Consider the following 27,942-nt stretch of genomic DNA (forward strand, 5'->3'; position numbering starts at 1 on the left):
TGAATATGCCATCTTTTCTTTACTTGATTTGGAGTCCCAAGAAAAATGAGAGCTCCCCCATCATGCTCAACTCGAATTCACTATGCATTAGCTTATAAAATTCTTGGCAAAAAGCATCCTTAGTAGAACCAAATATTATATCATCAACATAAATTTGAACTACTAATAAATCTTTACCTTTTCGCTTCAAAAACAATGTAGTGTCAACATTCCCTTTGAAAAACTTTTTCAATTAAAACGTTTGACAATATTTCTTACCAAGGAGCTTATTTTAAACCATATAAAGCTTTTGTCAATTTAAAAACATGATTTGGAAATTTTGAGTCTTCAAAACCAAGAAGTTGTTCCACATACACTTCTTCTTTTATAAATACATTTAAAAATGCACTTTTAACATTCATTTGATATAATTTAAATTCATTGAAACATGTAAATGCTAATAACGTTCTTATTGCTTCCATCCTAGCTACGGGAGCGTATGTTTCATCATAGTCTATGCTCTCTTCTTGAGTATAGCCTTGAGCAACAAGTCTAGCCTTGTTCCTCACTATATTATTGTTAGAGTATGCCCAAAGACCAATCATATGATGATTGTAATATACTTTTATTTACTGATTTTATTCAATAAAGGCATTTCCGCTATTATTTTCATTTATATATATGTGTTTAACATAAACTGGAAGATAATAAAGTTCATATAATGACATTATTATTATTATTAAAAGATCCCGACATGGACAATAATAATACGCTTAAGACTAACATGTTATTGATTGATAACAATGAGTTGTCATTGACATAGAGATGTCAGAATAGATACATGATTATATTGTTAGAGAACAATGTATTGGATTGACCGACCATGAGCATGTCTTGGATTATTATGTGACAGTCATAACATTACTCATGGTGATGACTATATGTATGATCCTTAGATTTGAGATCAATACTATCCCAACATATATTGTTGTATGTTTTGATGCAGCTAAACAAGCTCCGTAACTGGTTGCTCTATAAAGACTGTTATTGAATATATCTCAATATATGTAGTGGGTGTGTATGATTAAGATAGGATTTGTCCTTCCTACATAATAGGAAATATATCACAGACCACTTGATTGAGTAAGACTAGAAACGCATGGCCATGCTCGAATAAGTTGATATGAGGTATCATAAACTATTCGTTAATTACAGTCTATTCTAGATATCAAGAAACAATAGATGGGCTATACAAGTGTGACTATTCCAAGACTTATGCCTATTCTAGATATAAAGGACATAAAGATGTAATACATAAAAGAGTTAATCACCAAGATGATATGTGGAATCATATTTTCTTGTAACTTAGGTGACAATGATATATTGCTAGATGTCACACATTGTATGTAATATTATAATTGTTTTAATAATTATTGCTAACGTTACAAGAACCTACAAGGTCACACCCTAGGATTGAAACGAGCAAAGATGTACAATTTGTTATATGTTACTAAAATATATATCTAGAGTTAATTAAATATATGTTTTAATAATCCTGAATATTTAATTTCAAGTAATTAAATATAGATTTAATTAATTTGAAATAATAAAATCCCTAATATGATTAGGGTAACTTGGATATAAAAAGATTATTAAATTCCAATTAATTAAATATAGATTTAATTAATTTGAAATAATAAAACCCTAATACGATTAAGGTAACTTGGCTATAAAAGGTTGTGTTAGGTCTAGCAGCCGTTTTAGAACACACACACAAAACCTTCAGATGTTTTTCTTTCAAAACTGTTTTGGCTTACGATTTATGGAGGCTTACGATTCGAACTGATCTATACCACCAGTATTCACTATTGTCCTTGCTATTTTTCAAGGAACCCGCTGTAAGTATTCGTATCCCTTTCTCCCGATTTCAGTTTTTTGTACTTGGATCTTTGGTGATACCGTCGAGTTTTGTTTCCGCTGTGCCATGGGGTACACCGACGGTCCCAATAATTACCACTTTCATCAACCTTATTCCTAAATACCCATCTAGTACCTACAGTAGATTTATTACTAGGCCTTTCAACTAATGTCCATACTTTACTTCTCTCAAATTGATTTAATTATTCTTGCATAGCCATAATCCAATTTTTATCATCTAATGCTTCTTTGATATTCTTAGGCTCTATGCATGAAATAAATGCAACATAATTACATATATTTCTGAGAGAAGATCGAGCTATTACCCCTTTGGATGGATCACCTATAATTTCACCATCCTTGACATAGTTGTATTCTCTTGGTTAAGAGACTTTCCTTTCTTCAATGGTTGGATTCTTGAGAACATCGTGAGTTTCCTCATCTTTTACTTATTCATTTGATTATGGTTCTCCAACATCATGTCTAACGCCATGTGCGTTTATAATGCCTACATCATCATTCATACAAGAATCCTTCCTCGGAAGGGGATTATCATCGAAAACATGTATAGACTCTTCTACCACTAAAGTTCTTTTATTAAATACTCGATAAGCTTTAGAATTTAAGGAATACCCAGAAAAATTCCTTCATCACTTTTAGCATCAAATTTGCCAAGATTTTCTTTATCGTTGTTTAAAACAAAACATTTACATCCAAAAGGATGAAAATAACTAATGTTAGGATTTTTATTTTTGAAAAGTTTATATAGAGTTTTCTTTAAAATTAGCCTAATCATTACTCGGTTTATAACATAACAAGCGGTATTTGTGGCTTCCGCCCAAAAATATTTTGGCAAATTGTTTTCACAAAGCATGGTTCTAACCATTTCTTCTAAAGTTCGATTTTTCCTCTCAACAACTCCATTTTGTTGAGGGGTTCTAGGTACTGAAAAATTATGGCTAATACCATTAGAATTACAAAAATCAGTAAATCCAATATTTTCAAATTCAGTACCATGATCACTCCTAACACTAGTTATGGATAACCTTTTTTGTTTTGGAGTACTTTTGAAAATGTGATGAACTTTTCTAATGCTTCATCTTTAGTACTTAAGAATAGAACGCAAGTATATCTAGAGTAGTCATCTACCAATACAAAGCAATATTGTTTTCCACACAAGCTAACAGTCCTAATTGGCCCAAAAATATCAATATGGATCAATTGTAATACTATACTAGTTGATACATCATTAATGGATTTAAAAGAAACTCATTTATGTTTTCCTTTAGCACATGCATCACAGATCTTATCATTATCAAATTTTACCTTTGGCAATCCTCTTACTAAATCTCCTTGATTAGTCTTTGTAAAACACTCATGCTTGTATGTCCTAGTCTCCTATGCCATAACCATCTATCATGTTTATCCTTAGCAACTATGAACATGTTAGTCACATTAATAGAATCGAAATGCACCATGTATATGTTTCCTCTTCTATGACCAACAAGCATAATCCGATTAGATGCAATGTCAACAATTTTACAACCATTTGTTTCAAATAAGACATCGTATCCTTTATCGCATAATTAACTAATACTCAATAGATTATGCTTTAACTCATTCACATATAATACTTTTTTTATTTGTATGGAAGAGGTATTACCTATAGTACCTATACCTTCAATGTAACCTTTTGAATTGTCACTAAAGGTTACCACTCCTCCATTTTTTCGTTAAGCTCTATAAACAGGCTCTTGTCTCTGGTCATGTGTCTTGAGCATCCACTATCAAGGAACCATGAATTTGAACTTGTATTTTGCGTCTTGTAGCAATGTTCCTTTTCCTACAAACATAGATTAATTTTTTATTTTTGGTACCCAAATTCTTTTGGGTTCATATTCATTAGTTTCTAAAATCCTAATCCCATTGGGTATCCATTTGTGTAGGATATCCTTATCTTTAGTAGTAATGAGTTTTTTAGGAACCCATATATTTCTAATGATTTTTCCATTTTAAGTTCTTTAGGGACCTTTATGATTGTAGTTTTTAAAACTCTTTCAAACAAAGTTGGATTTTGATCTTTTTCCATTTTCAAAACATTTTGGTCCAACTCTATCGAAAGAAGCTTTAAGATCATCAATTTCTTTTTGATGATCATTGTTGACCTTTGAAAGTAAATTATGCAAACCAAAATTTTTCTTTTCAAACTCATTTAGTTTGATTTGCAATTCATTAATTTTACTTTTAAGATCATTGTTGGTCTTGGATATAAGATTATTTTCGTTTTCCAATTTTAAATATATTTCTTGTATTTTGAAACTAATTTCTCATAATTCAAAGCCAACACAGTATATTCCTCTACTAACTCATCAAAAGAATAATCTTTAAAATCAGATGAGTTTGGGGTTACCTGAGAATCCTCCCAGAAAGCCATCAAGCACAAGTTTGTTACTTCTTGTTCCTCTTCATCGGATTATTCATCATCACTCCATGTAGTCACGTGTTCCTTGTGCTTCTTCTTGGTTTGACCATTCTTTTTCAATTGTGGGGAATTATATTTGACATGCCCCGGCTTTTTACATTCGTAGAAAATGATAGGGTCATTCTCCTTTGATTCAGTTTTGAAGCCTTCATTTCTTTTGAATTTTCTTCCTCTGTTGGGCTTCATTAGTTTTCTGAATCATTTGGAAAATAATATCATTTCCTCGTCATCGTCATCTTCATCAGAATCACTCTCATCTTTTGTAGATTTGAGAGCAATTCCAACGTTTTTCTTCTTCTCCGTCTATTTCTTTGTCTCGTCATTCTTCTCGAGGTCTACCTCATCTTGAATCATCATTTCATGCATGATGAGAGAACTGATGAGTTCATCGAGAGTTAGAGACTTTAGGTTTTAAGCTTCGATAATCGTCGTCGTCTTCGATTGCCAAGCTTTTAGAAGAGAATAAATTAACTTCCTCACAAGCTTCTCGTTTGGAATGATCTCTCCATATGATTTGAGACCATTGACAATCACAGAAAATATATTCGTCATAGCTTTGATGTCTTCATCCGGTTTCATCCTGAAATTTTCATAGCTATGAGTTAGAAGACTAATTTTAGATTCTTTTACCTCATTTGTGCCTTCATGAGTGACTTGTAGTTTATCCCATATCTCCTTGGCGGTTGTACAAGATGAAACTCTTCCATATTCATCTGGTCCAAGAGCACAAAATATAATATGGATAGCCTTTGAGTTGAGCTGGAACATTCTTGTCTCTTCTTTACTCCACAATCTTGAATGAGTTGAAGGTATGGTGTATCCGTCTTCCACGATATTTCATGCTCCCATGTCACTTGCTTGAATGAAGTACCTCATTATATTCTTCCAATAAGCATAATTAGCTCCATTGAAGAAATGAGGCTTATTGACGGGCATTGAATCAAGACCGAAGTCGAAGTTTAAAGTGGAGGTCATTGATGACTTGAATATCAATATAACTCTTCCCGAATCGACTCAAGAGGTGGCTAAACCTTCAAATGAGTGTAGCTCTGATACCAATTGTTGAGTTAATCGATCGATGAAATAGCCAAGAGGGGGTGAATTGAAAATAAAAATTTTAGTAGAAGCTTTTGTAGAAAATAGAAAATATTTGCACAGTGATTTAAAGTGGTTCGACTTTCTCAACCAAAGTCTACGTCCACTACCGTAACTATCCACATTAAGGATTTCCCAAAAAATTCACTAATTTGTTCTTTCTTTTGGGGAGAAAGAGTAACCTTACAACTCCCTCAAGAATTATACCCCAAATTCTTGATAACACTCTCTCCCAAAGAGAAAATACAAATTTCGCAAACTTACAAAAAATCCTCTCAAGGCAAGATGTTTGTACAATTATAGAACAAATAAATAACACTCAAGAATAATACAATTGAGCAAAAATAGTGTTCTTGAAAACAAAAATGAATATTGAATGAAAATAGGCTTGAAAATACTCAAATGATAAGTTCAAGGCTTTTTCTTTGATTCTCTCTCAATTCTTGTTTATTTTTATTGATCAAAGGCTCCTGAGCTTGTTTAAATACACCTTCAATTGATTCTGAATGTTGAGGATAATTGGTGAAGTCAATAGAGTCGTTATGGTTAAATTATCATTTAAAAAATATGTTGGGAGAGTAGGTGTATTGGTACACTCTTAAGGGTGTATCGGTACACTGTGTGTAAAATTCAAATATTTTGACCGTTAGTTGACCTAGTGTATCGGCACATCTCAGGTGTATCGGTACACTAATTACATTCAATGTTTCTCGGAGCCAGGAGTGTATCGATGCATTGGTTGTGCATCGGTACACAAAATACATTCAATGTAGAGGGTGTATTGGTACATACCAGAGTGTATCGGTACATCCCTTTGTAAAAATGATTTTTATTCCGATTATGGTTCGAAATACTTTGTAAAAATTATTTCAAAAATATTTTAAGTTTAAAACACAATTTTACACTTTAGTAAGGATTGAAATTGACCTTTGAAAAACATGGAGTAATATTTGTTATATTCGAATAATATAATCTAATATACTTTAAAAATGATTATAAAATCTTAAAATTCAATAACACTCAATTTGTTATATCGAAGCATCAAAATGTTTTCAACATATTGATAGATAACCTTTCTCGCCTTGAGTTAAGCTGTAAATTTGATATGTCCTTGAGCTGAATGTAATCAAACTTGAATGTTTTGGTTCACAGATAATCCTTCTCGCCTTGAGCTATGCCGTAAATTTGATATGCCCTTGAGCTGAATAGAATCGAACTCAAAGGTTTGTTGACAGATAACCCTTCTCGCCTTGAGCTATGCTGTAAATTTGATATGTTGCGAGCAGTTTCTTTAAGTAAAGAGTGACTCCCCTTCATGGTCTAAGCCGATCATAATTCTTTAAATGACTCCTCTTCACGGGAAAGCCAAGTGGAATATTCTTCAGGTGGTTCCCCTTCACGGGTCTGAACCAAGTGAGATGATCTTTGGATGACTCCCCTTCACGGGAAAGCCATGTGGGATGTTCTTCGAGTTACTCCTCTTTTTAAGGAAGACAAGTGAGGTAGTCTGTCAGTTGGATATCATCCATCTTGGAGTTGAAATCTAGCTTGAAAATCTTAACTGGAAAATACCTACTCGTTGTTGAGTTAAACTGAATTGGATCAGTGCTCTCAAACTCGACTGAAGTTGATTCTGAGATATGTCGATCTTTCAATATGTCAAGTTGGTTGAGGTATAGCTTCTCGTTGCTAAGTTAAGCATCCACCATCGATCTTTGAAGGTGCTTTTAAATTGAGTATCTTTCTTCTTGAAGTCAAAACTTGACTCTAAAACCTGCAAAAATTATGTATGTGAAAGATGATAAATGTGATGCTCTTAAGTATGTCTAAGATGCATGCAACATGAAGTAGTTTTGTTTTATCTCCTGGATGGAGTCTCGTTCTTTGTCTACCGATCTGGTCCTTGGAATCGATCATGCCCCATTTTCTTCTCGGGTTGCTAACAATGTCATAAGGGAGTGTTAGAAGTTCTATCTGATCACTCAGACTGATTGCCTTCAAGAATGTGAAATGCTCGAAATTTGGTATTGTTTATTCTTTCTTCAATAGAGGCAAAATGAGCATTGACAGCTTCAAGGACCTTTCACATTTGAGATTGTCCTATTTGAAAATGTTTTTCTCTTTTCTTTTATTTTAGGAGGGGAAAAAATATAAAAGTATAAGAATTTTGTAAAACATTTCTCCTTAATTCAAGCTCACAATCGAATCAAATCATAAACATGAATTCAAAAAAATTAAAAGAATCAATAGCTCTTTAATGCTTTCAGAGTTGTAGCTATTTGACAAATATCCAAATTGATGAGTTGGCTTTAGGTTGGCTTCCTATTTTCTATGGTTTCAACCATCAAAAGGTCATTTCTTTCTCGGTCCTTTTTCATATGGCAACATACCCCTTTTTCTTGGATTGGCATTTTAATCGAATGCGAACAAAATGACGCAACTAGCATAATCAATTACTAGACCTTCTATTTCAGTTCTCTGAAATCTTTCATTTGTTCAAGCTTCGCAGACTCTTGTAACAAAGGCAATACCAAAATATCGATCTGAAGATGAAATTCATGAGTGCTCGTGTGACTATAACAGGTGTTCCTTAACTCCCTTGGTTCATCTTTACCAAAACTCCTTATTTAGATAAATTTGATTTAATTTGTCATTGTCTGGCTAGTTGAATGTTATCCATAAAGCTGGGGCTTTTAACCAATTGCTCTAGAGGGACGGCTCAATATTATAATCACCTTTATCAGGCTAGCTGAATATTATCCATAAAGTCGGGGCTTTTAACCAATTTCTTTAGAGGGACAGCTCAAGCTTTATTGTATAGATATTATAACAACATTTATTAGGCTAGCTGAATCTTATCTATAAAGTCGGGCGTTTAACCAATTGCTCTAGAGGGACAGCTCAAACTTTATTGTATACATATAATATTATAATTTAGGTATACGGATTCAATTTCTTAAGCTTGTCAAGAAGAACTTGTTATAGTCTAGGTGTCGTTGAAAGTCAAAAATATCATCTTTAGAGTTCAATTTTCAAGCAACTGACCTAACATATATTCACCTACTCGACTATTTCATCTATAAAGATCATGATCATCATTGAACATCCTCAACAAAAGCATAGTAATGTCATACGAAAAAGATTCCCCATATTATCTGCTCCTATGCATACCTAATACCAAGCCTCTTGTTCATTACCTTATGAGAAGAGGAGGCTATATCGGTTATTGTAAGAGAAGGATATGGTGTTCGAGTGTATCTTCTGGGGTAAAATCAAGGGTCATTATTTTACCAATTTTAATCATGTCACTTTGTCAAAGATCTATAACTCCGATCATTTACTAAGTTTCTTAACTCAAGTGATATTCAAAGAATTTCAAGTTGTGAATTTGATTCAATTCTCAGCAGAAATTCATTTAAATATCCTTATAAAAAGAAATATAAGAAAGTACAAAAAAAGTTATCAAAAGAAATATAAGAAAGTTAAAAACAATTTCAAACAGGATGCTGCAAAATGGGATAACGCCCCATTATTTCTAGAATGCTGAGTGTCTAATTGGATTAGGGCCTTCATCTGCACTTGCTCCCCACTTCTCAATTGTTTCACTTTCCAGTGCTCCTTTTGATGTACCCTCAGACTCATAAATTTTTGCTTCCTCCTGAGTAGCTTCTTAGTAAAATCCCACTTCCTTGTGATTTATCAGCTTTTTCTTTCTTGGTTGGAAATTGGGCCCAAATTTAGATCCAAGACAATTTTCCTTGGTGGTCATAGTTTTGGTTGGATCTCAAATGCATATTGGAGTTGTGATTGACATAATATTCGTCAGGCCTTCTAAGCTTCCCAAAACCCCACTTACCTTCAGGAAAATCTGATATAGGTGTTTGAGGTGTCTTCAAGGCTGCAACTTCCCCATCCATTCTTAAACCCCACGGGCCAATCTCGGATTACATTCATGGAAGCTCTTCTACTTGGATTTATTTTTCCATCCTTTTGTGTCTTATGTTATTCACAGAAATTTTTTGTTGAAGCAATTTGAGGTGTCTTCAAAGCTGCATCTGCCCCATCCATTCTTAAACCCACAGGCCAGTGTTGGATTACATTCATGGAAGTTCTTCTGCCAAGATTTCATTTTCCATCCTTTTGCACATTATGTTCTTCACATGAATTCTCTGTTGAATCAACGACTTCTGAGTTTTGGACTTTAATCCCTTTCTCTTCTACCTTGCACCCCTAAATTGCTTGCTCTAGAGGATCCTCAAGGTTGCTAGGAACCTTAACTGAATAATCTGAGGTTCCAATATAGTTTATCCAAGGAATCACATTATAGGTCTACTTCTCATTCGGGGGCCACTGTGTCTGGACATATCCCGATATAACCAATCTGGCTGTGAATATTTTTTAACGTAATTTTTCAAGCAAAAAGTGGAAGGGAGGGAAATCAAAAACCACTCACTCTCTTTTTCTTCTCATCTAATCCCCATGATGAGAGACTACTTGGTAATGGATTTATAGATAAAGCTTGATTGTCTTGACTGGATGATTGTAAAGGGTTAGAACCTCTAATCACGAGAGATTGATCCTTCTTAGCTTTCTTGATTAACATTTGGTCCTCTTCTATACCCCTTTTCTTATCTCTCACAAGGGAAAATTTATCCCTCATTAGCTCTTCATTCATTGTTGGCCCAGTGAAACCTTCTGCAAACACATTTTATTTTTAGAGCTGGCCTAAAATATCCGGCTCCTTAACAGGTTCGTAGGCCACTGTCATTTCAGTTTCAGCACCAGCATTCATAGTCTCATCTAAAATGGGATCCATTAGTGCATTCTCTCCATGGATCACAACATTTACCATGTCCATTAACTTTGTCATTTGTTCTCTTGATTTATCATGAAATCTTCTTGCATGATCGATCATCTCCTGTTGGGTTTTTATGAGTTGCTCATGAATTTTCTCAAACTTACCAACACACGTTAGTATCTCATTCATCGCTTTGGATCTTTTTACAGACACGCTTCAGGTAATCTTCAATTTACTTTCAAAGCTTCTGTTTTAATTACCTTTTCTATGAGCGATGTATCCAGTGTTTGTTTCTTTTTTATGAGACACCTCTTGTTAGTTAATGGGAATGTAATGAAAAAAAGAAAATAAAAAAATAATGTGAAATATGCAAGAATGCATGATACATGAGGTTTTGAGGCACTTATCCAAAAACGTGTATGTTACTATAAATAATCTTTATTAGGACAAAAGTGTTATTTCTTAAGAGACAAAAACATCTTAAAGGTATATTCTGACTAAGTCTTCTAGACCCCGAGCAGCTTCTGATAGGTTGACTCGTTTTCCACCTTCATCTGTCACCAGGTTGAATACCCTGTCGAACCACTCTGGCTTCTCTCTCTAAACCGTGCAAGTGTCGAGCTGCTTTTTGTACTTGTTCCAAGAAATCTCGAATGACTGCATTTCTGGCTTTTACTCTCTACTGAGCCTATTCCCTAACGAAAACGCCATTGGAGCCCTCCATCGATAGGATCTATCTGAAGTTCATTTGCTTGTTTCTTGAATTTGTCAACAATGACCTCCATTTTCAGCTATCGTTTTGCCATCTTGTTCTTGTTGCCTTTGAAGGGACTCTTTAGGTCAATAACCTTTATCTTGCCTCTGCATCCTTTGCCAACCCATTTTTGAAAAGTTAACTTTTGAGGTGTAAATCCCGGTCCCTTCTGATCCTTTCACAATGCAACATAGTGGTATACTCTTCGATTGTGGGTACCACGTCTTCTTGATTGAACGTGACATATAGTTGCCTTGCAGATTGTCCTCTGCGTTTTTCATCTCTTGCATTACAACCCCTTTGTTCATTAATCCAAATTATTTATGTTTAACGAACACGTTTTTGTGGATCAACACCTCTTTTGAATGATGTGGACGATAAAAATAAAATGAAAGAAAAAAATAAAAGGAAAAAATTAGTGAGATAAGGATAATGAAAATAAAAGCCCTACCCCACATGATATCTACCCCACAAGCTTATTATTCCTACCCGGACATGATCTATATCATGCATGCTAACTTTAAGCAAATACTTGTAGTCTCTAATTCTCTGTAGTCTCTCGGTTTAGGTTCTAAATAAAGGTACCCGAGTTCTCCTTACTGGTGCCCCTTGGGCTTGCCAGACCCTTAGTCCTAAGCCCATTACAAGCTTATGTGGACTAAGTTAAACTCGAGAGGATACATTCTCTTATGTCTATGCGGTGAATAAATTCACACGAAGACATAAGGTATATGAATCCCGAAGATTACTTGTTAGGCCCGCACGGAGAAGAAATTCTCACGTAGGCGTCGCTTTCACCCCCACTTAAAAAAGGTTCGGAGCTCAGGTATAGAGCCAGAGGTGACAACTTTTTCAAAAACCTGAAATCATTGAAAAAAACGTCAGTACAACTATTTGTTTAAAAAAATAATCAAATATAAACAATAAAAATTAAATAAATAAATTAAAATTTAAGCTTGTAATTTTTGCTCAAAAATATAACCGGAAATTAATTTCGGCCTGACTCACTTACAGGTCCCCAACAGAGTCCACAAGTTATCGCAGCCATCTTTTGGGTGGGCCCGAAATTGGGTTTCGACTTGAATAAAATGTTAGAACTGCCACCGATCATTTATTTAAAAAAAATGGGTTGATGGGATACCATCTTACCTGATATGCGTCTTACTAGAAATATGTCAGATTCGGGAGTCGGTTACAGTCAATGAATGATTAGCACCCTTGAACCGCCCTTTCGGTACCGTTTTAATTTGTCGGTTGTCTTAATTGCAAAAATTTAAAATTAAAATTAAAATTTAAAAAACTGATTCAAATTACTTACCTTTGATTGGTTGAAAGTATCCCTAAAAAGTAAAAAATGTTAGATAAGAAATAATAAATAAATATTAAATAAATAGAAATTAAAATTAAAAAAAAAATCAAAGGAAAAAATAAAAATAAAAATATTAAATAGATTAAAGGAAAAAATAAAAAAATAAAATAAAATAAAGATAAAAAATAAATCAAAGGAAAAAATATAAAAAAAATAAATAAAGCAAAGGGAAAAATAAAATAAAAATAAAAATAAAAACTGTTAAATTTTAAAAGTAATAAAATAAAAAATAATAAGAAGTAAAAAAATATAAAACAAATAATGATTTAAAAAAATGAAATAAAAATAAAAAATGCTAAGAAAAAAGGGAAAATGAATAACTAAAGATTTAAAGGATTCGATTGAAACACATTGAAATTGATGGTTCAAATTGGTACTACAAAATGAGCTGCAAAAGAAAATAAAGAGTTAGAGGGTTTAAATTGCAAAAAATGTAAATTATAAATAGGGACCGAATTGAATAAATTGAAGATTCATATGTCAAATTGAACACAGTGACCGAAATGAATTACACTTCAAAAGTTTGGGTACGGCGGAAAGGATTTAACAATCCCTTAATTACAATGTGGTCCTTCGTATATAAGTACCCAAAATCCCACATTTCCTTTCATTCCCTCATTTCCTTCAAAACAACCTTCTCCCTCATCTCTCCAAATCCTCTCAACCAAACGACCATCCCATGGTCGGCCACCATCCGATGAACTACCTCCGCCGTCAGTCGCCGCCTCCGGTGGTCGACAAAAGTCCAAACTTACCAAAACGCTTCCTCTCAACCCCGTGATTACAAATCCAAAGCTCAATCATCCTAAATCATACCAAATAGGCGTAGATCTAAACCGAAAGGTTTCAGGTTTTACCTTTTTGTCGTTTCTTCACCATTTCCCAGTGACCGTTGGTTTGGTTGTTTCCTTGTGGTTGTGTGTGTGTGTTTTTTTAAGCTTTCTTGCTTTGTATTTTTTGTGGGTTTTGAATGGTTTTTTTCCTATGATTTGATGATGCTTGGATTTTTTGTTGTTCACTGTTGTGTTTGCTCTCTGTGGTTCCTGTTGTTTTTCGTTTTGGCTCCGGTTGATTTTTGTTGTGTTGATGATTACCGATCATTCCTTCGGTGGTATTTATATAGCCCCGATGAGTCTGTTTTCGATAGCAACGGGATTGTTCCCAGTTATTTCGGGTCGTTTGTGAACTGTTCGTGGTTAACCAAGAATTTTGGGATGGGTCAGTCCCGATTTACTTGGCCGGAAATCTCGGGGTCTCCACTTTCCGTTGAAATGCCCGTTGGGACCTCTGGTGAAATTTGTACCGTTAGATCAGAGGGCCAGATCTAACGACCCTTAGTCGGCTGCGCGTTGGTCTTGATGATGAAACCCTAATAGACACTATTCCTACTGGGCTTGCACGCTTGGGGCCTCCCACCAGGTTTGCTTGCTGGGTCAGGCTTGCAGGCTCGGTTGGGCTTCAAAGACCGAACCTGGACTTTGGACTTAATGGACCCTGGACCAAAAACAAAAATCAAATAATAAAAAAAGAAAAAAATATTAATAAAATAATAAATAAAAATAAATAATATTAATATAAAATATAATAAAAATAAAAAACATTTTTAAAACTATATTATATACGTTTTTGAAAATTGTTTTCAAAACCACAATAATATATTTTCAAAAATTATTTTTAAAACTATATAATATAAATATTTTTCAAAACTATATATTATATACATTTTTTAAAAATATTTTCAAAACTATATATTATATATTTTTTCAAAATATTTTTTAAAAACTATATTATATATATATTCAAAATGTTTTCGAAAACTATATTTTATATATATATTCAAAACAATTCAAAACTATATAATATATATGTTTTTAGAAAAACGTTTTCAAAACTATATAATATATATATTTTCAAAAATTGATTTTAAATCATATTTTATATGTTTTCAAAAACCGTTTTCTAAAAACTATATATTATATACCCCGAACGAAAATGGGTGTTTACAGTTATAACTCCAAGATTCGTTGTACATGTCCATGTTTCTTCAGTTCTTGATTCCAAGATCGACAGTCTTCTTTCCAAGGAACTCTTTTTTGCTTTCCACCAAGAAGGAAATTCTTCCTGGTTTTCAGAAGTTTAGTCATGAGTTGCAGTAGTGACTGATTCATTTCCATCACCGATCTTTTGTTTCATTTTCTTGGATTTTTCCAGGTTGGTGGATATCGGTTCTGACTAGATATCAATTGTTATGGATGGAGGAGTTTTCATGAGTAAGAAAATGTAAGATAAGATTGAAGTTTTATTTCTTGTAAATTGTCATGATACAATCAGTATTACAAAACACCCTTATAAACAACTAACGCTTAACTACTTGTTGCAGATACCAAGCTTACCGGGCTTGTTCACCCAACGATCCACTTAACCAAGTTACAGACTCAATTAACCACACTACCCTACTTGACGTCGTTTAAGCATATCAGCTTAATAGTTACATTCCCAAATCAGATCACCCCCATTGATCCAATTACTTCACGATCAAACCCTACTTCTTGTTCTCAAATCTTCTCTTCAATCCTTAATCCATGTTTCGCCATCAAATCCCGACTTCACCTCCATAGTCGTGATATCGTGTCGTTCGCAAAGTCTAGAATGCTGTCTGTGCGTTCCTTCTTGTTGTATCGGTCTTTGTTCGGTGCAACTTGTTTGAATTCTTAGATTAGAAATTTCTCCTGCTACTAGTGCATTCCATCGAGGATTTTTTTTTTAGTTTGTATTGGTCCTTAATCAAGGCCAAGAGCCATTTCTTAGTTTGTCTTGGCCTGGTCACGGCAGCTTGAATGGTTGTGCTGTCGGATTATGGGTCTCGTGTATTGATATTGTTTGAGCTAACAACGTCCGATTGTAAATGTGTTCCGTTTGGGTTTCCTCGAGATACACTTTTTACTCTATTTAAGCTTTTTCCTCCATTTAAGCTTCAAAAGGCTTTTTAACAAAGCCCCGACCAACCATATGATATGTTTTGCGTTATATCAATAACATACAACAAAAAAAATGCATATAAATATGATGCGTTTGTCTAAAATGATTTTCAGTAATATATCCAGCATTCTTAGTGAACCAATACATCTGTAACACTGATAATTATAAGTTTCTTTTCAGCTTTCTCTACAAGCCTATGCAATATGCACTGAATATAACTATTAACCATTAAATTGCCCCATTCTTTTTTCTTTGCATAGAGGGGAATATGAGAAAATTAAAAATAAGCAAACTTCCATATATATATATATATACACACACATAGAATTATCTATCTTAAGTTGTCCCTGTAGTTGCTTCGTCTATTAGACACAATGGTTATCCTTTGGTCCTGAAGCATGTTCATGTTGGGGGCAAGCAACCGTGTATACCGGTCAAAATACAGAAGTTGCTTCATTAGAAGTGCAAACTCCCTCGGAAATCGCAGTCCATATGACTCGCTCACCCGAACCTGCAAAGAGCAAAAAAGATAGAAACAACCTTATATTAATATCACCATAAACCAGATCCATTATGGTTGATAATACTGTTAAAGGACTTTAACAATTCCCCTTTACTTCCACTCTTATTATAATTCAGCGAAAAATAATTTGCCTCCACATGCGGTCAGGATTGGAGTGGTTATCGTCTGATTAAAATGTTAGAAAAGAACCGAGAAATGGACTAAAAGTAGCAACAAGTTAAGCATTTTCATAGACCGGTAGCACAGCAGACAGGAACAAGAGGGGGCGATATGAACCAGTCAGTGTACTTGTGTTGCTTGCTTTTCTCAATAAATTTATATGACAATCTTCATGCATTTTTAGAAAATGTCATGGCAACTCTAGGAGTCTCTAACAAAAGAGAATTGAAGATCTAAATATAGATGTAATTTAAGTTTTGACATAATAAATGCAGTGTAGCCTTTCATTATTGGTTTAATATTCGGGATAATGAACTTCATAATTCATATACGAAAACAGCTTACCACATCAAGAAAGAGGGCATTCATCTGTCGCTCATCAACGATTATATTTGCAGAGACAGCAGTTGCATTTGTATTTGTCCCTCGAGCAGTGGCAACAACTACCTCTGTATCAAGTTCCTGCATGAATAAAAAGCACTAATTTAGGATTTGAACAAGGGAAGCTTGAACAGGAATTTAATAACAAAGAGATAATTAGTTGAGAAACATCTTTCAGTAGATCTTTCAATAAAGATAACCTCAATATTCCTAAACAATAAGAGTTCTTTACTTTCCCACTACAGAACTTTATTCAAATTTACAGTTAACAGAAACAATACCTATAAAATTTATTGTTACTGAGTTTAAGGAAACAGTAATGCCTCAAGTCTCTGATGGTGCATTAATAGCAAAATTCCAGCGGATAAATCATCCATGGGTATTCAACAATAGAGATTTATTGGTCCAAGGCAATGTAATGTTAGGTCAACAGCAATTTATCCATTTAAATAGGAGGTTTTGTGATTGTTTCTATGTGAGTGTGTGTGTGATGCATGCAACACGTGGTTCTATGTTCGCTTTTTCTTGGTAAGCTTCTCAGGATTCATTGGCTTGCCTGTATAGATGAAAATATCTTTTCCAAGTCCCTTGCAAAGGCCTTAGCATCGACATTCTGATTGGTTGCTCCCATTTCAGTCAAGCCAGATGCCATTGATTCATACTCTTCAGTTGCTATAGAAGCCAAAAATACTTCCATAGCAGCCCATGTGTTCGGTGATATTCGTCCAACAATACCTGTACATTTAAATAACCTAATGAAAAAACATAATATTGTTTTTATGGACAACTGGTTTTGAAAAAAAGAAATAAAATATAGGAATCATATAAAATCAACAAGTGCAATTAATGATGTCTCCTTTAAATGTAGACTAAACACAACATTGTTAATTCAACCATTTTAGGCTGGGTTAATGCTTAAAAGTATGCCAACATGTAACAGCCCATTAAACAAAGTCTAATTTATTGTGTGACATAACCACATATGATCATGCATGCTCATTTGTTAAGAGCATAAATAGTAAGTAGGATCCTTCATCCCAAATAAGTAAATGATGTTCCTTTACCCTAAAATAGAAAATATTATACTATAGTTGAACTAACTAGACATAAAAGGAGAAAAGGAACTTACCAAAATCAAGAAACCCAATGCAACCATCAAACAGTAACCATAAATTGCCTGCATGCACATCAGCATGGAAGGTTTCACAGGCAAGTAAACTACCAAACCTGCACATTTGTTCATGTCAACAGCAATTAGTGCTTCAACTGCATTCCTATGACAGTCAAATTTCAGAAGTGTGTCAATCATTCAAGTCTTACCAGACATTAAGCGCAGTTATAAGACTATTCTCTGGGCTAGAGACAAGTGAACTTATAGTGTCTAAATCAGTAAGAGGGACTCCATATAGCCTCTCCATGGTCAAAACTCGCCGTGTGCTGCAGTGGTTGTACACTCTCGGAGCTGTTGCCTGTCTTGTTAATCCCATGGCTTCAAGATATCTCCTGAAGGATTCAATATTTTTAGCCTCCTTATAGAAGTCAGCTTCTTCAAGCATTGATTCCCGAATGTCTTTAACAACGGCAACCTACTGAAAGGAAAATATTCTTATAATAGAAGTTTTTTAAATGTCAGAACTTTGAAAGAAAAATGAGTGACAGAAATATGATGCAATAAAATATAAAGATATCCCCAGTTTGTGTAGTTTCAGAGATTAATCGCGCACATGCTATTGAGTTAAGACATTGCTAACTGATCCATGATTTTTCTGGTTTGACCAAAAAAAAAAGTGAAATAATGCCCAAGCAAGTAGGTAACCTTTTTCTATCAAAAAAAAAAGTAGGTAACCTTTACCTCCAATATTCTCTCCCTCACTCCAACTTAAATACATAAAGTTAATTATAGAACAGAAAATATAAATAAATAAAGAAGGAAAGCTCAAAGTTTACAATCTCATTTTTACCAGTGAAGCACGACTGAATTCAGGATTTAGGAATTCCAATATTCGAGCTGCTAGATATATGAAGTTCAGGTCTGCCACCAAAATATCCTCAATTCCAGGTTTCAATACCTTTATAACTACATCATCTTGGGAGCCTTTAAGTCTTGCGCCGTGTACCTAGATATGATAATGTACAGTTCGATTCAATAGCTAAATACAATTGCCTAAAATATGAATAATTTTGGGGACAAAAATAAAAAGAGGAAGGGGGCATTAAAGAAAAGATTAAGACCTGTGCAACAGAGGCTGAGGCAATTGGTTTTGGATTAATATATTCATAAACGCTATCAATTGGTCTCCCTAATTCTTGACGTAATATTGATTGAATATCTTCAAAAGGAACTTCAGGAGCTCTGTCAAAACATTTTTGGAACTCCTCAACATATTCTGGTGGGAATAGTGTTGGTGCAGATGCTATGAACTGACAAATGTAGTCTTAGATGAGCAATGGTTATATAACATTTTACACAATAAGTTTAACCAAAAGACATGAAAACCACAATAGAATCAATTATATTCAGTAAAGGTTAAGTCGGAAACTCCTTTCTTCCAGCAACATCACCATAATTAAAGCTGGCATCTCCAACAACTTATCAAAGAAATCAAGTAACTTTAACATGGTATCAAAGAGCAACAATACCATATAAGTTCCACCAGGCAGTTTATGATCCGTAAGAACCTTGGATAGAAAAGACATAAATAAAGAATACAACTCACCTGGCCTAATTTGATATAGGTTGCACCCATACGTTCAAACAATTTCCTTAGGTAAAGCGGTGAGAGCAACCCCAGCTGCAATTGAGATGGTATTCCAGTAGGTTCATTTGTGGACTGCATGAATTTAGGGGAATCAATCAATTTCTATAGCTTGATAAAGAATAACCAAAGCACAAGGGTATCTTTGAAAAGATAGAAGAAAGAAGAGGAAAAATACCCTAGAGACATCAGCAAGCCATTCCCCACCAACACCAACAAAGGCTTGAATACCTTGAGCTAGTCTGTACAATATCCTCCAGCAGTTTTGGTAAGTTCTCAAGGCTACCTGATAGCCACATGAACACAAAACTATCAGTATCTAACAGCAAGAGAAAGATTATGCCAATAAAAGAATGATTAAACTATGTATTTAATCACCTAATTATTCTCATAGTTCCGCTTTGATTATCTAACTACTTTTTTAATCACACTTTAAAATTGTGTTTTTTGTTTCGTTCTAATCACTTACGGTTGAAAAATAAACAAAACTGTTAACCTAATTTTTTTAAAAAAAAATTAAAAATTTATCTCCTACAATTTTAGAAGTTCTACCGTAAGATAAAATCTTGTATCCGTTTCTAGATACCTTAACATTATTGTTACCTTTTTAACGATAAATTATCAAAATAAAATAAAAACCTAATTTAAATAAGTGATTTAATCTATAAGATTTTGCAGGTACAGGGCAGTGTCAAAAGGAAATCCAAATCAAAGAGAAAGATAAAGAAGAAGAGCTGTGATTAAAGAGTGTAAGAGAATGATGGGTGATTGAGTTAAGGAGCAGAAAAAAAGGAGAAAGAATGGGAACTTACTTTGGAGGCGAGAAGAGAAACGATCTTGTTGAGAAGATTGAGAGTATTGGGCAAAAAAAAGGAAGGCCCTGACCTTGGAGGTGGAATTGAAACACCCATTAAGCTTCTTAAAGGAAACAGAAGATCTTGGTGTGGAAGCTTTATTGGGCAGCTGAGGGTGATGAAACAAGGCTAAACGCCCGCTTCTAAATGATGTAACTGCCATTTTTGTTTTACAGAGAGAAGAAAGAGAGGATGAGTTTGGGTTATCAACAGACGGCACTTGTCTTGTTGTAGCGTTTCAAGATACAAAAAACATGACACAGCTGATACCACGTGCCATGCAGTTGGTGGCAACTAGACTTACGATTTTAATGGGAATGATTTCAGTATTGTTAAGCTCGACTCGACTCGAAAATTTTGAAATGAAGTTGGATTCGATTTGAAAACTCATGATCTTAAAAATTTCAAACTCGAATCGAACTCGAAATCCTGAACTGAAGCTCGTAAGCAGCTCGAAAAGGCTCGAAATGAAAAAAAAATCTTAAATTTAACTCTATTAAAACCTCAAACTTGAATCTGACCTTAAATACATAAAAATCTTACTGTATTTAAAAAAATCAATATATAAATATTAATATTATTAAAAATTTATTTTTAAAAATAAAATCTTAATATATTATTATTTTCGAGCTGCTCACGAGCTTTTCGAGTCTAATATCAAATAGCTCGTTTTGGCTCTTTAAGAACTCGAGTCGAGTTTGAACTCGAGTTGAATCCATTCGATCCGAGTATTTATCGAGTCGATCTCGAATAGCTTGTGATCTGTCTCGTTTCATTTACAATCCTAGAAATGAACGTTGATGAATCACGGTCCGCTTTCGGCAACTGCAAAATCACTCAGGTAGGACAGTAATTTTTTTTCTTAATACAAAAATAAATATTTAAATTATGTTTAAAAAAATGTTTGTGTCTAATGGATCTTTTACTACAAATAAATGTATAATATTTTTTTCAGTTATATTTTTAAGTGTTTATCGTTATTTGTTTTAAATTTTAATAATAAAAAAATTAGTTAAAAAAATTATTTATTTATAAAAAACTCAAATTTTTATTGAAATTATAAAAAAATTTATAAAACTAAAATTTCTTATTTCAACTCTATTACCAATTGTCATCTTCCATCATCATTGTCGTCGAACGGTTGAATTTTAATCGAAATTACACGGTGATTCGAATGGTGGTGGCGGTGTGGCTTATGGACGTCGGAATCGACGAAAAACAACGAGGATGACTTAAAATCCAACGAACATCTCCACGACAAACGGTGGTAGATTACGACGAAAGACTGACGAGTGTTTAATCGGGGGGGTCGATGTCGGTACTAATGACGGTGACGATAACGATCACAGCTGACTGACTGACGACTATGAAAGATAGAAGGAGAATGAGAGAGAGGAGGGAGCACGAGATGTTTGGTTTTTGGGTTTTTTTAAAAGTAAAAAATATTTTCATTTTTTTATTTTTTAAATAAATTATCAAAATTATCAAAACGTAATACGTGTCACTTAACGAATATTTTTAACAATAGTTAAGGTCAGATTACCTAAAAGTGAAACGTTTAAAGCATTAGATATATATTCTTAACGAAAAATTCTATAAGTATTAAAATATTTTTCGAGACATAATTTAATCATTTATTTTTGTATTAAACCTAATCTTTTTAATGTATTAGTATAAAAAGTTACAGTATCACTGGAAGAAGGTCAAATGATATATATCTTTTTAAAAAAATATAAGACAACACGGCATTGTTTTACGCAAAAGAAGTAATAGAAGGTGCATCGTGATTTTAACATCTTTTCCAATGTAATCTACAAAATATTACTTGAGAAAATAATTTCTGACAGATATTATTTTGTCAAATTTTCCTCTTCATAGACCGATCTTGTCGTCCAATTTAGGATTATAAAATAGATGGAGTAATAAATACACTTAACACGAATCAAATGATATTAGTAATTAAATGAAGCTTAAATCAGGATGATGACTTGAAAAAGGGCCAGTTTGATTGAAGTATAAACACAGATTAAAAAAAATTGATAATTTCTTTTGCTCCACGCAGTTGTAGTTTAACAGAAGTAATTGAAGATATATTTTTTTTTTCTGTTAATATCAAAGCAAGGGAGATTCCATTTTCATTTCAATTAATTTGTTGTACCACCTCAATAAGTCCGTGATTAAGGAGAGCAGAAATAATTCGTAAGTCATCGTGCATTCTCTTCTCTATCCTAATTTATTGCCTTCTTGCTCATGGAGCTCCTTTGGTTGCAACTTTTATTTCTCTTTGAATGACAAAAGATGGTTGCTAAACTGTTTTGCATTTTCAGTTCAATTTTTGACTGAATGAAGAATAATACTTTGATTCTTAGTTGTTGACTTTAGTAAATATTTCAGCTTCAATGATGAAGAACGGCCATGGAAAGAAGGAAGACTCTTCCAAGTTAGTTATCGGCCAGATGCTTTTATCATTTTGTGTTAAGTTGCAGGTTCTTATGGCGTATCACTCTTTACCAAAGAAAGATCCATAATGCAATAACTAAGGTTTTACTTGTATTTCTCTTGTAAGCTTATTGTGATACCGCCATACACGTAACGCTTTTACTTCCAAGTTCATTGGTACGTTTTGTATCGTTCGGAGGATTAGGTGCACGCTGTGCTGCATTCTTAATTGATGTCTTCTGTTGCCTGCTATATTATTAAACATTAGAGATTGGTTTCTTCCATTATGTGCATTTTAAGGCTAAAAGAAGGGTTATTTATTATGAGAATAATTGAATGCTTCATCCTATTAATTTTCTCAACGAGACTGCAGGACTGGAATACATCTGGGGTCTGTTTCATTCAATTCTTTTAAGGAGCATCGTAGTTCTTCTTTGGTTAGCTTCCTAGACATGTCAGTAAAATCTGTTTCATTCAATTCGAATTTTAATTTGATTTCGATATGCAATTTCTCGGTTCAAGTTTTCTCTATAAAATCCGTTTATTCTAAATCAAACCGAATTAGAAAAGACAAATATATTAATTTAAATCAAATTCATTTTGATGAGATAAATTTAAATAAATAAATTCTTAAAATTACCGATATTATTTTTTATGAATTTAAATTTATGTATTTGTATTCCGTTTAAACTTGAAACTTAGTTTTTTTTAGATGATGAATTTAAAAAATGATGAACAATTACAAAATCTTAAAATCGAATATAGCCCATCCACATCAAACCAATAGTTTTGGTTTTTTGTCATTTGATTTTGATTTCATATTTTATTAAAGGTACGGACCAAGTCAGTAGTAAAAGAATAATCGTTCCTCTATGTACTAAGTTCGACCACCAGAAATATCAAGAGTAGAAACGTTCAATGTCAAATGGTTGAGAGTTATCTTTGAACAAATATTGTCTTGTATTTACCGCAAGTTAATTAAAAAAAACTACATATATATTTTATTAAAAAACCGATTCCACCCCTAGTAAAATCGCTTACTGAGTGATGCATAATGAAGTATAAAACCACACAGCATCATTTACCTTGGATGGCTTGTTTGTTAGTAAACCGATCGTGTTAGTTCTTGTTTGTTAGTAACTTTCAGTTACATATATCTTGTTTATTTACACATCTGATCATAAACCAATTGGGTAACCACGCCCCTGTTTCAGCCACTCATTACATCCAAAACAGATAATATTTATAGTGACTAAATCAAGATAATATCATGCCTGCATCTATATTACTTGACCTCACTGTGAGTGTCCAATGTGTATGTACTAGTACATGCATATGTCCAAATACAGGTCAGTCACAAGACTTGGACACATACTTAAAAAAAAAATAAAAAAACGCAAGTCGTAACAATTTTCCTACCATGCTGTAACTGCAAAAAGAGATTCGAGAAATCTAGGTTCAATCAGTTACGTTATGTGCATACGTCATTAATTGACTAAGAAAATTCTGAATAAATATTATCTCGTAATCACCTCGGAGTATTCAAAAGAAAAAAAAAAGAAATTTGAGACATTCAATAAATCCGCACTTTCACTCCTGCAAATTTGGAAATATACACTGCAATTCATATCTATCCCATATCAATGGGACAGCTATGGTAAACAGTAAGGTAATACTGCATATCTTGATCGCTTGGGAGACTCAAGTTTAATTCCATCATTAACACCATGAAAAACAAAAAGGTTTAAACATTCTCCCGCAAGCTAACATAGTTTATAACTGGATGGTCTCTATTGACTCTCCTACATACATGATTTATAACAATAAAAAACGGATTGGATTGATCTCGGTTAACTTGGATTCCGCTGCATATAAAGAGCATATGATGTCCGAGCCCCGATACTTCCATAAAAAAATGAGGACAACCGCAAATGGCAAGTTCAGGATAGACCAGATCTAAGGGTGATACCTTTCAAGCTTCTGTCGCTTTAGGGGAATTTTCAGGTGTCTTCAGAACAGTAGCAGAGCTACCCTTGTGTGCCATTACAGCAACACGGAAATCGTCGATTATGGAAGCATCCTCGAACTTCAATGCAAATGTAGACAGCCCTTCTTTCTCTTCCCCAGTACTATTCATGCAAGCAAAAGTGATACCTTTCTTGTCCATATTTGTCAGCTTCATATCCGGATAAAGACCTGCATTTAGAATCAATCTATAATTTCCTCTAGCTCTCATGAGCAACCTTGCTCTTTCAGCCCCAGTTGTTGAGACATTCACCTTAAGTTCTCCCTTCCCTCGCTCTTTCCAGCCTCCATCTATAAATTCAAACAGCACAGAATCAGCAGAGAATACAACTTCCTCATTCTCTTCTCCAGTCTCAACCGGAACCTCCTGCAAGGTAGGAAACCCACTTCCCTCACTCTTGGAAACAATTGAAGTCCCTGATGTGTTGAAGAGGGAAGAGTTCCCATTTGCTGAAAGACCGAAGCCGAATGAACCTGTACCACCATCCTTTGTAGTAGATCCAAAGGAAAATGAATAAGTAGAAAATCCAGTGCCAGTGAGTCCTGTAAAGGCATTCTGGCTACTAGAAAGCTGTTGGAATGAACTCAACGATGCACCTTCTGCAGCTGAATCTGCATTTTCACTATTAGCTTTGTTATCAGGATTTGCAGTCTTTTCATCTTTCTTATCTTCATCCTTGGTCTCGACACCTCCAGTCGGTTTTTCATCATTGGCCCCCTTTTGAGTTTCTTCTTTTACAACATCACTGCTCTTATCCTCAGCACTTTCCTTATCAGCAACAGTATCCGAAACTGGCTCATCCTTCTTACTTTCCAACTGCTTAATATTTTCACTTGCATGCTCAGGCCCTGTTTCATCAGTTTTTTTCTCTGACTGATGATTATTTGCGCATTCACTCTTTTCAGATTTGTTAATGTCATTTTCATCAGAAACCTCTTTCTCACTGGAAATTGGTGCAGCGGCCGTAACCTGAGTGGTGGTTGAGCCAGATTCAAGGGCTGCACTAGGTGCAGCAGGAGCAACAGTTTGTCCAGAAGGGGGAACTAAGCAAATCCCAGAAAAAGGATTGGGTGAGGCAGTTGAAGTTTGATTTCTGCAAACTTTGAGTGTTCGTCTGTTTGCCAAAACTTCTTCACTAGCTCTCTTAAATGTTCCAGTCTCTTGTTCAGGAGAACCTTCTTCATCATCAAGCCCAGGGTTATCCCGAGAAATCTCTCTTCCAGCAGCCCTCTTCTTTGAAGGCGGAAGGACATTTTCTGCATCCCCCATTGCAGCAAGGAGCCAATAAACTGAAACTGGAGGATCTTTTTTGTTCAATCTAGGATATCTGGAGATCATTGGAAATGTTACATCCAACGAAATTATCAGAAAACAAATTATAGTTTCTCACTATACCATAAAAGTGGACAGCGAGAGATGCGTAGAATTGGTTGCAAGAACATAGAACATAAGTTCACCTAAAATTATGTGACAGATGCAGATATTTACCAATAAATAGACAACCTATGCCCAGATTTCTGTAAAAATCTCATTAAAACATATGAATGGACCATAGACCATCAATCATAAAATAGAACACTAAGACAATCATATATTCAAAAGAAAATAAACTTTTTTGAGAAAATATCAATATATGAAGAGCACAAAATGGAAATAATCACCAATCAAGTGGAAAAAATATATTCAGCTAACTAACAACATTTTAATAAGCAAATAGGCAAACTATGGGGAAATGCAAGAATACACTAGCTGATTCTGCATCAACCCACTGAATGTTCAGAGCAGCAAAAGTTTAAGTAACGTATATTATACCCTTGTTGATCATATTAGAACAAACAGAAGCATCATTGTGCAGAGACTAAGAACAAAATAATGATTCATAATACACTAACTGCATAATTTGTAAACACCGAGCACACTCATTAAATTTCAACTTTATCAACTCAGCAAATATTGTATGGTTCATCTATAAGGCTGACTGATTACTGCAATAAAAACCAATGCCCTCTCTGCAGGGAAGAACACTCTAGCATAGATACAGGTACGTCTAGTGCAATCTTTCTACAACTTAATCCCAACGAACAAGCAATTTGCCTTCTTAGAACAGTTTGTTACTCATCAGTGACAGCATACGGCAAATTAATCATGATATATGTTTCTATGTAAAGGGACAGGCTTTGTACAACCTAAACTCCATGATGATATCAAATTGCATCTTTCCATTACCGTACAAAGGAAGCTGTCAGCACAGTAAACCCTTAAGCGTGAAAAAGTAATCTTCAAATTAATAGACAAGTCAAGTGCCCAATAAATCTTCAACAAATACCCTTTCTTCAACTTACATTCATATAAAACTAAAACCCATATAAGAAAAAAGAATGAAGCAATCCTTGATTAATTTAATACCCAGTGTCCACCACTTATGAAATTTTATATGCATTTTACTTTGTATTCTTCAGCTTAGAATTAAGAATTACATTTTCCCTCAAGCTACTTATCATCCATAAAAAAAATCCAAAATCTATATAATAAAATGGAAAAGAAAACATGATAATAATCAAAGGGGCATATAAAAAAGAATTAAACAATGAATATTTAAGTTTGAAAGCAGAATTTGGCCAACTAGGCTAGCACTGGTATCAGGACATTCGAAGATATAAAATGAAATCGAACAGGAAAATAAGTAATGGAAGATCCAAAAACAGAACCTAAAAATTCAAAAATGGGAGGGAAAACCCCTTCTCATTATCATATACAAGAAAAACTTTTGGTGGGTTGAAAAAGAGGGGAGAAACTCGAATTTTCGGTGTGCAAAGGCCAAAACTATGGGTTTACCATAAAACAAATGCAACCTTAAGGATAAATTTCCCGGTTTAAACACCAATACTCAATATAAAAATGACACTCTTTCAGCTAAAGCAAAGAAGAGAAAAATTAAAAGGGTTAGCTTCATATATTATCGCTATTTTCTTTCGTTTACAAAAGCTACCAGAACAGGAATCTGACGTTTGAGACGATATGGAATTCAATAATATCGCAAGAATGAAAAAAAAAATACTAGGCAGACCTCATTTCGTAAAGCCAGAAAACGAGAAAATTAAGAAATATACAAAAAGAAGAAAGCAGAAAAAAGGACCAAAAATAAAAGTACAAGAGATTCATGATTTAGATAACAAATAAGAGAAAATGGATTTGCGACTTACAAAAGGAGCAGAAGCTAAACCCTAGTGATAAAGAGAGACGAAGGGAGATTTTTTTTCTTAAATAATTATGAAATGAAATATATAATGATGTTGGATTGGAAATGGCCTCTTCCGTCCCTTCCCCAGAGTTTTTATATTTATTTTGTTCCTTTTTTGTTTTTACATTTTGAAAAAAAAACTTAATAATTTCTCCATTTTATATATCTATATTGATTTACTATTATTAAT

The 27,942-nt window shown here is 33.9% G+C and overlaps 1 protein-coding gene and 1 pseudogene across 2 annotated transcripts; both read right to left on the minus strand.

Moving 5' to 3' along the window:
- Positions 1-1,289: 1,289 nt before the first annotated feature.
- Positions 1,290-20,225, minus strand: LOC120175740 (annotated as a pseudogene).
- A 3,948-nt stretch (positions 20,226-24,173) lies between these two features.
- Positions 24,174-27,791, minus strand: LOC120175746 (nuclear pore complex protein NUP50A-like). 2 transcript variants are annotated; one of them, XM_039182308.1, is made up of 2 exons: positions 27,715-27,791; positions 24,174-25,838 (listed from the first exon to the last, which is right to left on the minus strand). In XM_039182308.1, the coding sequence occupies exon 2, from the start codon at positions 25,778-25,780 to the stop codon at positions 24,458-24,460; it is 1,323 nt and encodes a 440-aa protein (XP_039038239.1). In that variant the 5' UTR covers positions 25,781-25,838; positions 27,715-27,791; the 3' UTR covers positions 24,174-24,457. The 2 variants fall into 2 exon arrangements, with proteins under 2 accessions (XP_039038239.1, XP_039038238.1); XM_039182307.1 differs by lacking the exon at positions 27,715-27,791 and having other exon boundaries at positions 24,174-25,918.
- Between the last annotated feature and the right edge of the window lie 151 nt (positions 27,792-27,942).

This window comes from Hibiscus syriacus, unplaced genomic scaffold (genome assembly GCF_006381635.1).
Source record: "Hibiscus syriacus cultivar Baekdansim isolate YM2019G1 unplaced genomic scaffold, ASM638163v2 tig00112215_pilon, whole genome shotgun sequence".
NCBI classification, from domain to species: Eukaryota; Viridiplantae; Streptophyta; class Magnoliopsida; order Malvales; family Malvaceae; genus Hibiscus; species Hibiscus syriacus.

Bases quoted from the DNA above. Each gene is read 5' to 3' on its own strand.
- LOC120175746 (XM_039182307.1), bottom strand. From the start codon at position 25,849: ATGATCTCCAGATATCCTAGATTGAACAAAAAAGATCCTCCAGTTTCA.